We start from the raw sequence: 16,212 nt of genomic DNA, 5'->3' as shown, positions 1-16,212 counted from the left end.
GTGGCAAGGAAAAACTCCCCGAGATGGAATAAGGAAGAAACCTTGAGAGGAACCAGACTCAAGAGGGAACCCATCCTCATCTGGGTTGCACCAAATGTCCATTTGAAGCAGATATACAATGTTGCAGGGTACAGTGATGATGATCAGAAGTGAACTGTATTCCTGAGTCAGTGTAGCAGACTGTTGACATTAACTACAGTCCAATCCATCGTCAAAGCACCCGTTATACTCCGGAATTACATGGAACCACCCAAGGTGTTGATGAGAGACCGTCCCAAGCTGCACAGAAGTGTAAAGATCCCTGGAGGGAACATTGGTCACTGGAGCCTCAGGAGCATGTTTAACTCGACCGAGAGAGAGAAAGAAAGAGAGAGAGAGAGAGAGAAGAGGGTGACGGGAAGAGAAGGATATGGATTATTAAGTGTCCCTATTGGTGTATGAAAGTTAAAGTCACTGTGCAGTTTGGACTCCAGCAAGACTCGCTATGGCAGCATAACTAAAAGGGAGAACCAGAAGGTAACACAGACATGAGGGATCTCTGGGATAAGAGACGACCCACCACAACACAGTCAACAAACAGGAGTGAACGTGTGAATGTGAGGGGACGACAGCATACAAATATACCAGTTCACCAAACACTCTATATCCATGCTCCCTCCATATCTGAGCCTTTACCTAAGAAAAATCTACTGATAAAAGGCTTGACTAAATAAATAAGTTTTCAACCTCGACTTGAACACTGAGACTGTGTCTGAGTCCCGAACACTGGTTGGAAGGCTGTTCCATAACTGTGGGGCTTTATAAGAGAAAGATCTGCCCCCTGCTGTATTCTTCATTATTTGAGGAACCAACAGATAGCCAGCACTTTTGATCTAAGTAGGCGTGGAAGATCATACTGGTACAGAAGTTTACTAAGATACTGTGGTGCGAGACTGTTAAGTGCTTTATACGTCAGTAGTAGTATTTTATAATCAATGCGAGATTTAATTGGGAGCCAGTGTAGACTGATTAAAACAGGGGTGATGTGGTCATATTTCCTAGATCTAGTGAGAACTCTTGCTGCTGCATTCTGAACTAACTGAAGCTTATTTATGCACTTACTCGCACACCCAGACAGTATAGCATTACAGTGGTCTAATCTAGAAGTAAAAAAAGCATGAACTAGTTTTTCTGCATTCTGAAACGACATCATATTTCAAATTTTAGCAATATTTCTAAGGTGAAAGAAGGAGATCCTGGTGATATTATTCACGTGAGACTAAAAGGAAAGACTCGGGTCAATAATCACACCAAGGTCTTTGACAGCCGTACACGCTGAAACAGAAACACCATCCAGAGATGCTACGTAATCGGAAAGTTTACTTCTAGCTGCATGTGGTCCTAGTAAAAGTACTTCCGTCTTATCTGAGTTGAGCAGAAGAAAGTTAATAAGCATTCACTGTCTAATGTCCTTTACACACTTCTCAACATCAAGCTGATCTCTCTCATCTGGCTTTGCTGAAATATACAGCTGTGTGTCATCAGCATAGCAATGGAAGTGAATCCCATGTTTATGAATGATTTCACCAAGAGGCAGCATATATAAAGAGAAAAGCAGTGGGCCTAAGACAGATCCTTGAGAAACACCAAACTTTACCTCATAGAGTGTGGAGAACTCACAATTTGCATCAACAAACTGATAGCGATCAGTCAAATAAGAGCCAAGAGAGAGCTGTTCCCTTTATTCCAACAACGTTCTCAAGTCTAGTAAGTAGTATAGTGTGATCAATGGTGTCAAAACTGCACTAAGTTCGAGCAAAACAAGTAAGGAGACAAAACCCTGATCAGAGGCCAATAACAGGTCATTTACCACCTTAACTAGCGCTGTCTCTGTGCTATGATGAGGCCGAAATCCTGACTGATACATTTTAAAAATGTTATTCATAAGTAGGTGTGAGCATAACTGCTGTGCTACAACCTTTTCTAAAATGTTGGATATAAAGGGGAGATTTGATATTGGTCTGTAGTTGGACAACTGACATGGGTCAAGGTCAGGTTTCTTAATAAGGGGGTGGATAACTGCCAGTTTGAAGGATTTAGGTACATAACCAGTGCTAATGGAAGAGTTTATTATTTTTAAAACAGGTTCAATTACCTCTGGAGTTATCTGTATCTTATAATTACTCTGCTGTTTACAGGGTTACTTGTGAAATAATTTTAATTTATATTAACCGTCTGGATTTCTTGCCTGATGTTTTCAATTTTATTATTAAAAAAGTTCATGAAATCATTACTACCTATTGATGGTGTGCATGTTAGCGCAGTGCTTTTATTTCCTGTTAATTTTGCTACCGTGCTGAATAAAAATCTAGGATTATGCTTGTTATTTTCTATGAGGGTGGAGAAATATGCTGATCTAGCAGAGAGATTTTCTATCATTTAGGAGGCTCTCCTTCCATGCTATTTGAAATACTGTTAATTTTGTTTGACGCCATTTACGTTCTAATTTTCGAGTGGTCTGTTTTAAGGTGCGCGTATGATCATTATACCACTGTGCTATTATTTTCTCCCTGATTATTTTGGTCTTAAGGGAGCTACATCATCTAGAGTGTGACGTAACGTTGTTTCTAGATGTTCAGTGGCCCAGTCGAGCTCTGCGGGGTCTGACGGAGATCTGTCTAATATCGTAATTTCTGGAAGATTATTGATAAAACGCGCTGCTGTAGCTGACGTGAAAGTACGCTTAACACGGTAACGTGGTGAGGTAGAAATGCAATGTCTGAGGCAAATTTTAAACGAGATTAGATAATGGTCTAAAATAGCTTCAGTCTGTGGAATTATGACTAAGTTTTTTATTTTTTATCCAAATGTTAAAAACAAATCGAGAGTGTGTCCACCACTATGAGTGGGTCCTATAACATTCTGGTTAGTTTCAACTGACTCTAGAATGGACACAACTGCTGCTCTTAAGGAGTCTTCCTGATTATCAAAATGAATATTAAAGTCACCAACAATTAATGCTTTGTCGAAAAGAAGTAGCTAAATTTGTAATGAAATCTGCAAATTCTATCAGAAAATCAGAGTAGGGCCCTGGGGGTCTATAAATAATAATTAGTGGAATTAACTGACTGGACCTGCTTTCGGACACTGAATATTTTATGTTGGTGTAAAGAACTTCAAATGTTTTACATTTTTGTTTAGTCTTTTGTGTGACGTTTAGATTATTTTTATAAATATATGCGACTCCACCTCCTCTGCCATTTAGACGGGGTTGGTGTATGTAACTATACCCAGGAGGACTCGCTTTATTTAATGCTACATATTCATTCGATTTAATCAATGTTTCTGTCAAACACATTATATTAAACTCCTGGTCGGTAATAATTTAGTTTATAGTAAGCGCTTTAGACGTGAGAGATCTAATATTCAACAATCCAATTTTTAGATCAGAGGTGCTGGCTGTGCGTTCAGTCCTATTTAATACAGGTTACTAAAACAGACTTTCTGAACCCAGCCATTAGGGAGGCACAAGCCAGTGCATTCTTAGTGCCGGTCCCAAGCCCGGGTAAATGGGGAGGGTTGCGTTAGGAAGGGCATCCAGCGTAAAACATGTGCCAAATCAAATATGCGGATCACAAATAAGAATTTCATACCGGATCGGTCGAGGCCCGGGTTAACAACGACCACCACAGGTATCGTTAGTTGACAGGGTACCGGTGGAAATTGGGCTACTGTTGGCCGAAGGAGGAGAAGGAGAGGAGGAAGACGTCTACAGAGACGGCAGGGAAAGGAGCAGTGTAGGAGAGTGGAGGTTAGGGTTGGTACTTTAAATGTCGGTACTATGACGGGGAAAGGGAGAGAGATAGCTGATATGATGGAGAGGAGAAAGGTAGATATGCTGTGTGTTCAGGAGACCAAGTGGAAAGGGAGTAAGGCCAGGAACATTGGAGGTGGATTTAAACTGTTTTATCATGGTGTGGATGGAAAGAGAAATGGTGTAGGGGTGATTCTGAAGGAAGAGTACAGTAAGAGTGTAGTGGAGGTGAAGAGAGTTTCTGATAGGGTGATGATTGTGAAGGTGGAAGTCGAAGGGATGATGATAAATGTCATCAGTGCCTATGCAACACAAGTTGGCTGTGAGATGGAGGAGAAGGAAAGATTCTGGAGTGAATTAGATGAAGTGGTAGATGGTGTACCTAGGAAAGAACGGTTGGTGATTGGGGCAGATTTTAATGGGCATGTAGGTGAAGGGAACAGAGGTGACGAAGAGGTGATGGGTAGGTATGGTTTTAAGGAGAGGAATGTGGAAGGGCAGATGGTGGTAGATTTTGCTAAAAGGATGGAAATGGCAGTGGTGAACACTTATTTTAAGAAGAAGGAGGATCATAGGGTGACGTATAAAAGTGGAGGAAGGTGCACACAGGTGGACTTTGTGCTATGCAGGAGATGCAACCTGAAGGAGATTGCAGACTGTAAGGTGTTGGCAGGGGACAGTGTAGCTAGACAGCATCGGATGGTGGTCTGTAGGATGGTTTTGGAGGTGAAGAAGAAGAGGAGGAGAGTGAGGACTGAAAGAAGAATAAGACGGTGGAAACTGAAGGAGGAAGAGTGTAGTGTAAGGTTCAGGGAAGAGGTCAGAGAGGCTCAGTGGTGTTAAGGAGGTGTTGGATGATTGGGCAACTACTGCAGGAGTGATGAGGAGGCAGCTAGAAAAGTACTTGGTGTGACATCTGGAAATAGAAAGGGAGACAAGGAGACGTGGTGGTGGAATGAGGAAGTGCAGGAGAGCATAAGGAGAAAGAGGTTGGCAAAACAGAAGTGGGATAGACAGAGTGATGAGAAAAGTAGGCAGGAGTACAAGGAGATGCGGCAGCAGGTTAAGAGGATGTGGCGAAAGCCAAGGAAAAGGCATATGAGGAGCTGTATGAGAGGTTGGACACTAAGGAAGGAGAAAAGGATTTATACAGATTGGCCAGGCAGAGGGACCGAGCTGGAAAGGATGTACTGCAAGTTAGAGCAGTAAAGGTTGGAGAGGGAAATGTGTTGACTAGTGAGGAGAGTGTGTTGAGAAGGTGGAGGGAGTATATTGAGCAGCTGATGAATGAGGAAAATCAGAGAGAGAGAAGGTTGGATGATGTGGAGTTGGTGAAGCAGGATGTAGATAGGATTAGTAAGGAGGAAGTGAGAGCAGCAATTAAGAGGATGAAGAGTGGAAAGTCGGTTGGACCAGATGACATACCGGTAGAAGCGTGGAGATGTTTAGGAGAGATGGCAGTGGAGTTTTGACCAGATTGTTTAACAGGATTTTGGAAGGTGAGAAGATGCCTGAGGAATGGAGAAGGAGTGTGATGGTACCGATCTTTAAGCATAAAGGAGATGTGCAGACCTGCAGTAACTACAGGGGAATTAAGTTGATCAGTCACACCATGAAGTTATGGGAAAGAGTAGTGGAAGCCAGGTTGAGAGAAGAGGTGACCATCTGTGAGCAACAGTATGGTTTCATGCCGAGGAAAAGCACCACAGATGCCTTATTTGCTTTGAGAATGTTGATGGAGAAGTATAGAGAAGGACAGAAGGAATTGCATTGTGTATTTGTGGATTTAGAGAAAGCCTACGACAGGGTGCCAAGAGAGGAGTTGTGGTATTGTATGAGGAAGTCAGGTGTGTCAGAGAAGTATGTGAGGGTGGTGCAGGACATGTATGAGGACAGTGTGACAGCAGTGAAGTGTGCAGTAGGTACGACAGACTGGTTTAGGGTGAAGGTTGGACTGCATCAAGGATCGGGCCTGAGCCCTTTTCTGTTTGCAGTGGTGATGGACAGGTTGACGGACGAGGTCAGACAGGAGTCTCCCTGGACTATGATGTTTGCGGATGATATTGTGATTTGTTGTGAGAGTAGGGAGTAGTGGAGGTGGTAGCTCAGTGGTTAAGGCATTTGACTTTGGATCGGAAGGTCACAGGTTCAAATCCCACTATCACCAAGCTGCCACTGCTGGGCCCTTTAGCAAAAAGCCCTAAGACCACCCCCTGCTCAGTTGTAAGTCGCTCTGGATAAGGGCGTCTGCCAAATGCCGCAAATGTAAATGTAAATGTAGGGAGCAGGTTGAGAAGAGCCTGGAGAGCTGGAGATATGCGCTGGAGAGAAGGGGAATGAAACTCAGTAGGAGTAAGACAGAATACATGTGTGTGAATGAGAGGGAGGGCAGTGGAGTGGTGCGGTTGCAGGGAGAAGAGCTTCAGAAGGTGGAGGAATTCAGGTACCTGGGGTCAACAGTGCAAAGTAATGGAGAGTGTGTTAGAGAAGTGAAGAAAAGAGTGCAGGCAGGGTGGAGTGGGTGGAGAAGAGTGACAGGAGTGATTTGTGATAGTAGGGTATCTGCAAAATGAAAGGGAAAGTTTATAGGACTGTGGTGAGACCTGCGATGTTGTATGGATTAGAGACAGTGGCATTGAGTAAAAGACAGGAGGTGGAGCTGGAGGTAGCAGAGCTGAAGATGTTGAGGTTTTCGTTGGGAGTGACGAGGATGGATAAGATTAGAAATGAGTTTATTAGAGGGACAGCACATGTAGGATGTTTTGGTGACAAGGTGAGGGAGGCGAGATTGAGATGGTTTGGACATGTGCAGAGGAGGGACATGAATTATATTGGTAGAAGAATGCTGAGGATGGAGCCACCAGGTAGGAGGAAAAGAGGAAGGCCAAGAAGGAGGTTCATGGATGTGGTGAGGGAAGACATGCAGGTAGTTGGTGTAAAAGAGGCAGATGTAGAGGACAGGGTGGTATGGAGACGGATGATCCGCTGTGGCGACCCCTAATGGAAGCAGCCGAAAGAAGAAGAAGAAGACTAAAACAGACTTTCTGATAATTCCTATATTTTGGTTTGCTCGGGGGACAGACACAGTCTCAATATGGTGGATCCTGAGTGACGACTCTGTGCAGCTAGCAGACGGTCGGTTTAGCCAGTCTGTCTGCTCCCTGGCCTTGGCTCTAGACAGTCACTTGTTAACTAGTGCTGTTCTGAGACTATTACCTATACTACAAGAAATGAGAGCAGCACCTTCCCGGGTGGGATGGATACCGTCCTGCCCTAACAGGCCAGCCTTGCCCTCAAAAATGCTCCAATTATTAATGAAGCCCACATTATTTTTGGAGCACCACTCGGACATCCAGCAGTTCAGCGACCATAACCTGCTGTAGGCTACATCGCCACGTCGCATTGGGATGGGGCTAGAGCATGTTACTGCATCGGACATTGCCTTCGCTAATTTACACACCTCTATAATATTACTCTTAGTAACCTCTGACTGTCGAAGGCGTATATCATTAGCTCCTGTGTGAAAAACTATCTTAGAGAACCTGTGCTTTCCTAAGAATCTAAGCTGACCTGCTAGGTCCGGCGCCCTGGCTCCCGGTATACACATAACCTGTGCTGCTGGTGCCCCTAAAGGTCTAGCTAATTTCACGTGCCTCAGAAAGGAATCTCCTAAAACCAGAGCTCTTTCAGGTTTCTCAGCGGGTGCTTCACTGAGGAGAGCAAACCTGTTGGACACGCGAAGTGGAGAGGAATGGTGCTCCCGTGGGCGAGCCTTAGCGTTAGCTTTGGCTTTGCGAGTATGCCGCCGAATCGTCACCCATTCGCCCCGCTGCGAGGGCTCTAGTGCCGGATTTGGGGGAATCTTACCTTCACCTAGGGCATCCAGACTTTCCCCTGCAGAACCTGGACTGCTCTCACACTCACTACTTCTCTCTAGACTCTGGATGCACTCCTCTAATGCTAATATCTTCTCCGTCAAAGAGCAAACTAGCTTACACTTCTCACAGATAAAATTATCACTAACAACGGAGAAAGACTGACTAAACATGTCACACTTCACACACTGAGTGAACTGGATGTTCGCCATAGTAGAGAAATTACGTACCTTAATGTGTTTACTGTAGTGTGTGTTCGTAGTTCTGGTGAATATCCTCCGCTCACTGCTTTCAAACCCTCAAACAGGGAAAAAAAGCGCTCTTCCAAAAGCAAAAATAGGCGGGACGGAGCCAACGTAAAGTGAAGGATGCAGGAAATCAAAACGATATTTAGATATTTTAAAGCGATGAAAGCGAGAAAAAATTAACTGTAAAACATTTTAAACGCCGATACAAACAAAATTCCCGGTGAACAGTTCAACAACCTGACTTCTCGTTGACATCAGAGGTGGCAAAAGTACACACATCCTTTACTTAAGTAGAAGTACAGATACTCATGTTTTAAAATACTCGGGTAAAAGTTGAAGTACTGAATAAACTTTTTTACTTAAGTGAAAGTAAAGAAGTCTTGGCTCTGACATTTACTTAAGTAAAAAGTAGTTAATACTTTTACCTGTTTTAGCTGTTAACTGGACCTCACATCATATTAATTAGATAGATAGATAGATAGATAGATAGATAGATAGATAGATAGATAGATAGATAGATAGATAGATAGATAGATAGATAGATCGTTTGAGCGATTGATGGTTTGATCGATTGATCGATCGATCTTTATTGCCATTGTATTGTTAGGTACACAGCAATGAAATGCAGTTTGGCATCTACCAGAAGTGCAAAAGGTAGCAATCATATATATATATATATATATATATATATATATATATATATATATATATCAGAGGTGGCAAAAGTACACACATCAATTACTTAAGTAGAAGTACAGATACTCATGTTTTAAAATACTCAGGTAAAAGTTGAAGTACTGATTATACCTTTTTACTTAAGTGAAAGTAAAGAAGTCTTGGCTCTGACATGTACTTAAGTAAAAAGTAGTTATTACTTCTACCCGTTTTAGCTGTTAACTGGACCTCATCATATTAATATCAGACAGACAGACAGACAGACAGACAGACAGACAGACAGATAGATAGATAGATAGATAGAACATTGTCATTGCATTGTACAGGTACACAGCAACGAAATGCAGTTTGGCATCTACTAGAAGTGCAAAAAGTAGCAATAGTGCAGAAAAATATGTATCATATGTACAGCATGTAATATATATATGAAGCATATGTACAGTGATTAAATATAAAGGCTATAACAGTGCAGAGATGTGTGGACATCATTAAGAGCCTTTGCTATGTCCACACGGACAGCTAATGAGGTGATACCGGAGAAAGTGCACCTCTTCAAGTTAAGAAGCTTTTACTTATATATAATCATAGACATTTTACAGATTTGAATGATGTATTGTTTTTATCTGTACGATCAATAAAGACAGTCATTTATGTTCGTGTCGCCATTATGAGGGAAAAACCCACAAAACGCCACCCAGAGGGTTAAATGTGTAAAACATGGCGGATTTGGTGTTTGATTTGAGACTTTGCGCAAAAAGAAAACAAACGTTTACTGATTACAATAATTTTTCGGTGGAGTTTATTTATTTATTTTATATCTAAGTAAAGAAAGGACGTCGTGAATAAGTGTATGTTTTGCTGGAGGTTTTAATTTCGCCTCTTTTATATTTAGTTATTTTTTTTATGTATTTAAACTTTTTATAAAAATGGTAAAAACAGAAATGCGTGCTGAATTGATAGCGTGTTAATAACATCTAGCGCCGTTTAAAAGAATTTAAATTTTGACAGCCAAATATATATATATATATATATATATATATATATATATATATATATATATATATATATATATATATATATATAAATACAAAACGAATTAAAAATGTTGTTACCTAATAAATGTATCCAGGCTGAAGACCCACATATAGAACACAAGCAGAGAAAAGATGATGATAATCATGAATGTGTCTGTTCTCAGTCATGTTGAAATCACTGACTCCCTCTGTCTCATCCATGTTAACCCCAAACTCCTAACTGCCTTCTGCCCTGCTTATTCTTATCTTCGTAAAGAGTGACAGTCAGGACTTTATACACCAGCGGATTGAAAAAGACACGCAGTAACAAGAAATCGGTTGTTCGGCTGAAAGTTGTCTGAAAAATAAATAGTGGAGTAAAGTAATGATACCAGAAAAATCTACTTAAGTACAGTAACGAAGTATTTATACTCCGTTACTTCCCACCTCTGGTTGACATGGAGGCTGATTATTTGTTATAAATATACAAACAGTGAAAACAAGCATGTGAACATAGTAAAGTCACAGTAAATCACGTTTGAAAACAGATGAGTTACTGTTATAGTAAATGCTATAAAAAAGATAATAGAACATAGAAAGGCAGCAAGCTAACAGGCTAGATTAAAAAAAAAAAAAATAAATATGCATTGGTGTACGAAAATGTATAAATGCAAAATCATTTGCTAAAAACCACAACAATGACTAAAAGATTTAATCTTTTACTGCTGCTGTTATTTGTTTCTTTTAGATTTGCTGTTTGTTTGCACCGTTTTAATCAATTCATCACTGTCACGAGCGAGCTGATTGCACAACCTGAAGCTCACGAGTCAAGGCAGAACAGATCCAGTGCGACTGTAAACAAACACGATAGCACTTTATTAAACTATACCATTTTTACACGATGAGGATTATGCAAGCTTATGTTTCGCCTTCATCCGTGACACCAGTGTGTTTTCTTTTCACATGCTCCTGCATCACTGTGGTACATCCGTGCTACCCAAGTTCCACTTTGCATAACTTAAAAGGTACAGTTTTCTTTGTTGCATTTAATATAAAATTTTCCCATTAAATAAAATAAAATGCTTCCATTGCCTTGGATGACTTGGAACGCACACTTTTTCCTGCTGCCGGTTGACCCTGTACTGTCTGCCATATTCCCAAGCGGCCGTGTTATCTTACCGTCAGGCTAACCAGTAACTTAAGCAACCCAACTAATCGAAAAAGACATTCGTTAACAACAAATTTCATTAGCGATTATTATCAATTATTATCGATTATTGCTTCGTTGTTGCAGCCCTAGTCCAAACCAAATTCTTCCTGTTTAAATCTAATGATTTCATTTTCAATGATTATCAGGTGTGGCGCTTAATCTGTTGGAATAAAAAACCTGCACCCACACTATATATATCAGATTACATTGGAGCTGAACTTCTTGGTGCGGTTTCAGGGTCTTGTGACAGGGGACAGTGGGACAGGGAACAGGGGACAGAACACCATCTGAAAAATGCAAAGTGACGGCTGATATTGTACTCTTTGAAAACCGCAACAGCTTCTTGGCATATTAGGCATACAGCCTTTGATCAGACTTCAGCGAAAAAATATTTTGTTGTCCACTCCGTATTAAACACTGCGGCTTATAGACAGGTGTGGCGTCTTTATGTTCAAAATAAAAATCTTTGTAAAATTCAGTGGGTGCGGTTTATATTTGGGTGTGCTTAATAGTCTGAAAATTACGGTAATACACGCAAACAAGGTCAATATATCTGAAGTTTGACATCTTTTGGGGAAACGTGGACATTACAGGGGAAAGGTAAATTGAACAAGGTTTACCCGTACCTACAGTAAGGAAAATAAGTATTTGAACACCCAACTATTTTGCAAGTTCTCCCACTTAGAAATCATGGAGGGGTCTAAAATTGTCATCGTAGGTGCATGTCCACTGTGAGAGACATAATCTAAAAAAAAAAATCCAGAAATCACAATATATGAATTTTAAACTATTTATTTGTATGATACAGCTGCAAATAAGTATTTGAACACCTGTCTATCAGCTAGAATTCTGACCCTCAAAGACCTGTTAGTCTGCCTTTAAAATGTCCACCTCCACTACATTTATTATCTTAAATTTGATGCACCTGTTTGAGGTCGTTAGCTGCATAAAGACACCTGTCCACCCCATACAATCAGTAAGAATCCAACTACTAACATGGACAAGACCAAAGAGCTGTCCAAAGACACTAGAGACAAAAGTGTACACCTCCACAAGGCTGGAAAGGGCTACGGGGAAATTGCCAAACAGCTTGGTGAAAAAAGGTCCACTGTTGGAGCAATCATTAGAAAATAGAAGAAGCTAAACATGACTGTCAATCTCCCTTGGAATGGGGCTCCATGCAAGATCTCACCTCGTGGGGTCTCAATGATCCTAAGGAAGGTGAGAAATTAGCCCAGAACTACATGATCTGTGTGGAGGAGTGGGCCAAAATCCCTCCTGCAGTGTGTGCAAACCTGGTGAAAAACTACAGGAAACGTTTGACCTCTGTAATTGCAAACAAAGGCTACTGTACCAAATATTAACATTGACTTTCTCAGGTGTTCAAATACTTATTTGCAGCTGTATCATAAATAAATAGTTAAAAAATCATACATTGTGATTTCTGAATATTTTTTTTTAGATAATTATCACAGTGGACATGCACCTACGATGACAATTTCAGACCCCTCCATGATTTCTAAGTGGGAGAACTTGCAAAATAGCAGGGTGTTCAAATACTTATTTTCCTCAATGTATTTTAATAGAATTTGGTCACGTTCGGCAGGCCGGATTAATAAACCCAATAGTTTCAAGTCAGTTAAAAGTTATTGCTATACTATATTGAAAAAAGACTGTGAACACCTGACCATACGTGCTTCCCATTCCATTCCATTCCATTTAGTCACCAGTCAGAACTTTATAGCAGGCCGTCAAGATCAAGATCGTCTACTCTAAACCATGTAAAGCATATCTTCATTGCACTGGCTTTGTGCATTATACTGGAAAAGGTTTGGGTCTTCTGGTTCAATTGAAGGGAAAATTCCAAAGACTCCCTTTACAATTTTTTTAGCTCCAACAGCTTGTAAGGCAGAAGCACAAATGGCTGGAGAACTCAGTTGTTTACATACATTTCTCTGTATAGTGTATATGACAAATGCGCCTTGAGCTTTGGAACACTTAAAAATATTTCAGTATAAGTTTATATACATACGTGATAAACACAGATGAGGTGATAAGTGAGAGAGTGTAAAAGCCACGCTGGCAGTCAGCATTTTTGCGGTGCCTTTGGTGCATCTCGCCTCCACAATTCTCACAGCACCGACACAGGCAGAATAATAAACCCACCAGTGGCATCAGCAGCACGAACATAACACCCAGAGCTGCCAGCAGGATAAAGCCAATCTCATAATACATAGCCTTCAGAAAGAGAGTAGGGAAAAAAAGGTGAAAAATATGAGTCATGTTTTATTTCATTAGTTATGAAAAACCTTACGTGATTCATTTCAAAACAAGATTACTTCATCCTTTATAAGTCATGAGGTTGCAATTTACACTATTTAGAGCAGAGGTGCAGAGGTAACACCATTTAGACTTAGAAGTAGAAGTACAGATACTAAATAGTAAAAATTATATAGTATAGTAAAAAGTAGCCATTAGTACTACCTGTTTAAGTGACATGCTGGGAACTGGACCTCACATCATATTAATATTAGGGCTGTCAGTCAATGAAAATATTTAATTGTGATTAATCGCATGATTGCCTTAACTTAAATGCATTTGTATCTGTTCTAAATGAACCTTAACTTAATACTTTTCTTTTACTCAATGTCACTGTCTCTAAACCATACAACATTGCAGGTCCCACCACAGTCCTATAAACTTTCCCTTTCACTCTTGCAGACACCCTTCTATCACAGTGTCAGACATTAAACATTAAATACTATAAAAATTAGAATAAAACTATAAAAATACAAATGTAAGATGTATATATATTGTAAAATCCAGGTGGTTTTTTTTTTTGGATGGGCAATGTGTATGTGTGTATATATATATATATTATTTTTTTTTTATCATACATTGTATTTTTATAGTTTTATTTCAACTTTTATTGTCAACTTTATTTTTATTTGACCATTATATATTAACATTTTACATCTAAATAAATGAACACAAGATGAAAATTTTAAGATGGGATTCAAATGTAATGACAAGGACAAATGACAAAACAGTTAGTGTAGTATAAGGATGTGATAGGAAATGAATACCTGCAGCATCAGGACAATGTTCTCAGGCTGTTGTTTCATCATGTTAAAGAAGCAGCAGAAAAACATGGTCAAAGGTGAGAATAGCATAATAATTAAAATATATGCACAACTACACAAAGAAACACACCTTCTGGAGCGCCTTTGCTTTGATTCCATTCATGTCTTGTTGCACAATCTTAACAATAAGATCTGTGAAAAAAGGTGAAGATTTTGTTGACTCCACAATTGTGGGCAATTTCATATTACAATATTTGTACATATATAAAGTATTTGTAAACCTGATATCATAGTAACTGTGTGCATGTTTCAAATAAATAATTTTAAAATCTACAGCATTTAAAAAAATGATGTAAATATATGATAATGACAAAATAATTCTAGAAATGTCTGTATGCCAACACTAGTAATGTCATCACTTGAAAATTGGCTCAGGTGCCTCCAAGCGCTCTTTATTATTGCTCAGATGTTTCTACACCTTGACTGGAGTATACATGTGGAAAAGTTGGACATGATTTGGAAAGGCACACGTCTTACTATACAGTTCCTATATACAGCTATACCTATACAGCTCCTGAATAGCTGACAATGCATATCAGAGCAGAAACCTAGGTCAAAGAATATTCTTGCAGAGCTCAGACACAAGATTGTTGCAAGGCACAGATCTGGGGAAGGCTACAAAAAAATTGCTGCTGCACTGAAAATTTCTTATGGCCTCCATAATTCTCGAATGGAAGTGTAACAAAACCAGGACTCTTCCAAGAGCTAGTCACCCGGCCAATCTGAGCAATCAAGGGAGAAGGGCCTGTTACAACCTTCAGTATTTTGCGGGTTGTATTGCATTTTATGGGATTTGTGGTTTGTATGTGTGCAGGTGGTATTCCTAGACTCCAGCTTAATGATGTCACCGGGAGGCGACCATATAAAGTCGGGTAAGAAGCTGGGATCAGGAACTCGCTCGCTTCGGTTTTCGTGTTTGGTGATGACCTGTTATTGGCCTATGCCCACCCCAACTTCGAGTTTGCCCTGTCTCGTTTTAAAGTTTTGCTGAATTTAATACCCACTATATTATACCAGGCGTAAATATACTGTATGTACATGTGTGTTGTTGTGTAACTTCAGCGGGTGACAGTATCTAAATGGCTATACCTGCAAGACTATAAACAGACCCGACACAGACAGACTTTCAGGTTATGCCTTTATCTGAAAAAACAGCCAGACACACCCACAGTGTGGCAATGAGGTGCAGCAGTCATTTCCGCTTTTTCAGGGAACAGGGTTACACACAAATAACCAGGAATGTTCCCTTTCAAAGGCTACACTTGATACTGCGTTTCATAACACAATGGGACTTGAGATGCACACTTTTTCTATCATAGTAACTGTGTGCATGTTTCAAATAAATAATTTTAAAATCTACAGCATTTTAAAAAATGATGTAAATATATGATAATGACAAAATAATTCTAGAAATGTCTGTATGCCAACACTAGTAATGTCACCGGGAGGCGACCATATAAAGTCAGGTCAGAAGCTGGGATCAGGAGCTCGCTCGCTTCGGTTTTCGTGTTTGGTGATACTGCGTTTCATAACACAATGGGACTTGAGATGCACACTTTTTCTCGCTACCGTTTGACCCTGTACTCTGCATTATTTGGTGGCTCTGTTATCTTACTGTCCCCATAACTTGAGCAGCCCAACTAATAGATAACGGCATTTATTAAAAACGAATATTATTATTTAGAATTATTGATTTTATCGATTAGTTGTTGCAGCCTTACACATGAGGTATAACACTGACGTATAAAATAAAGACTGACATTAATAGATGCATCTACAGTAATTTCAGGTATTAAATTGGCTTGAATTTATATATAAATATAATAAATATAATATGAATATAGAGGTAAAACCCATAATGCTATGAAATTGAAACAGGTCCTGCAGACAGGTATGACAAATCTGGAAAGAACCATGTGACAAATAAACACTATTGTCAAATGTGTTTAGAATTTCTTATTGTAATATTACAATAAACTGAATAAACAAATATATATAATATTAAATCTATTTGAAAAATAATTCTCATTTCAACCTTTTATATTGTAAACTGTTTTATTATTATATACTTTTATATTTTAATACCAGATAAATATATATATTTTTTTAGAATAATTGTTATAATAATTGAAAATAATTATTTTTTATTTCAAGAAATAAATGTTTAAAGAACAAGAGCATTTTATAATTTGAAACTACAGTGGAACCCGGTTATGTCGATGTCCTAGGGGGTCACCAAAAAGCATCGAGGTAAC

General features: G+C 39.5%; 1 protein-coding gene across 13 annotated transcripts in view; it reads right to left on the bottom strand.

Moving 5' to 3' along the window:
- The window catches only part of prom1b (prominin 1 b), a 107,413-nt gene that overhangs the window by 74,437 nt on the left and 16,764 nt on the right, over positions 1–16,212 (bottom strand). For all 13 annotated transcript variants that reach the window (XM_046842839.1, XM_046842833.1, XM_046842835.1 and 10 more), the window contains 3 exons: positions 14,028–14,089; positions 13,901–13,927; positions 12,847–13,052 (listed from right to left, as the gene is read on the bottom strand). In XM_046842839.1, the coding sequence (XP_046698795.1) occupies positions 12,847–13,052; positions 13,901–13,927; positions 14,028–14,089 (295 nt within the window). The remainder of the gene's footprint in view (positions 1–12,846; positions 13,053–13,900; positions 13,928–14,027; positions 14,090–16,212) is intronic.

Source organism: Silurus meridionalis, chromosome 28, assembly GCF_014805685.1.
Source record: "Silurus meridionalis isolate SWU-2019-XX chromosome 28, ASM1480568v1, whole genome shotgun sequence".
In the NCBI taxonomy this organism is placed as follows: Eukaryota; Metazoa; Chordata; class Actinopteri; order Siluriformes; family Siluridae; genus Silurus; species Silurus meridionalis.
Note: the sequence above shows the minus strand (reverse complement) of the source record. Positions and strands in the feature narration are given on the sequence as shown.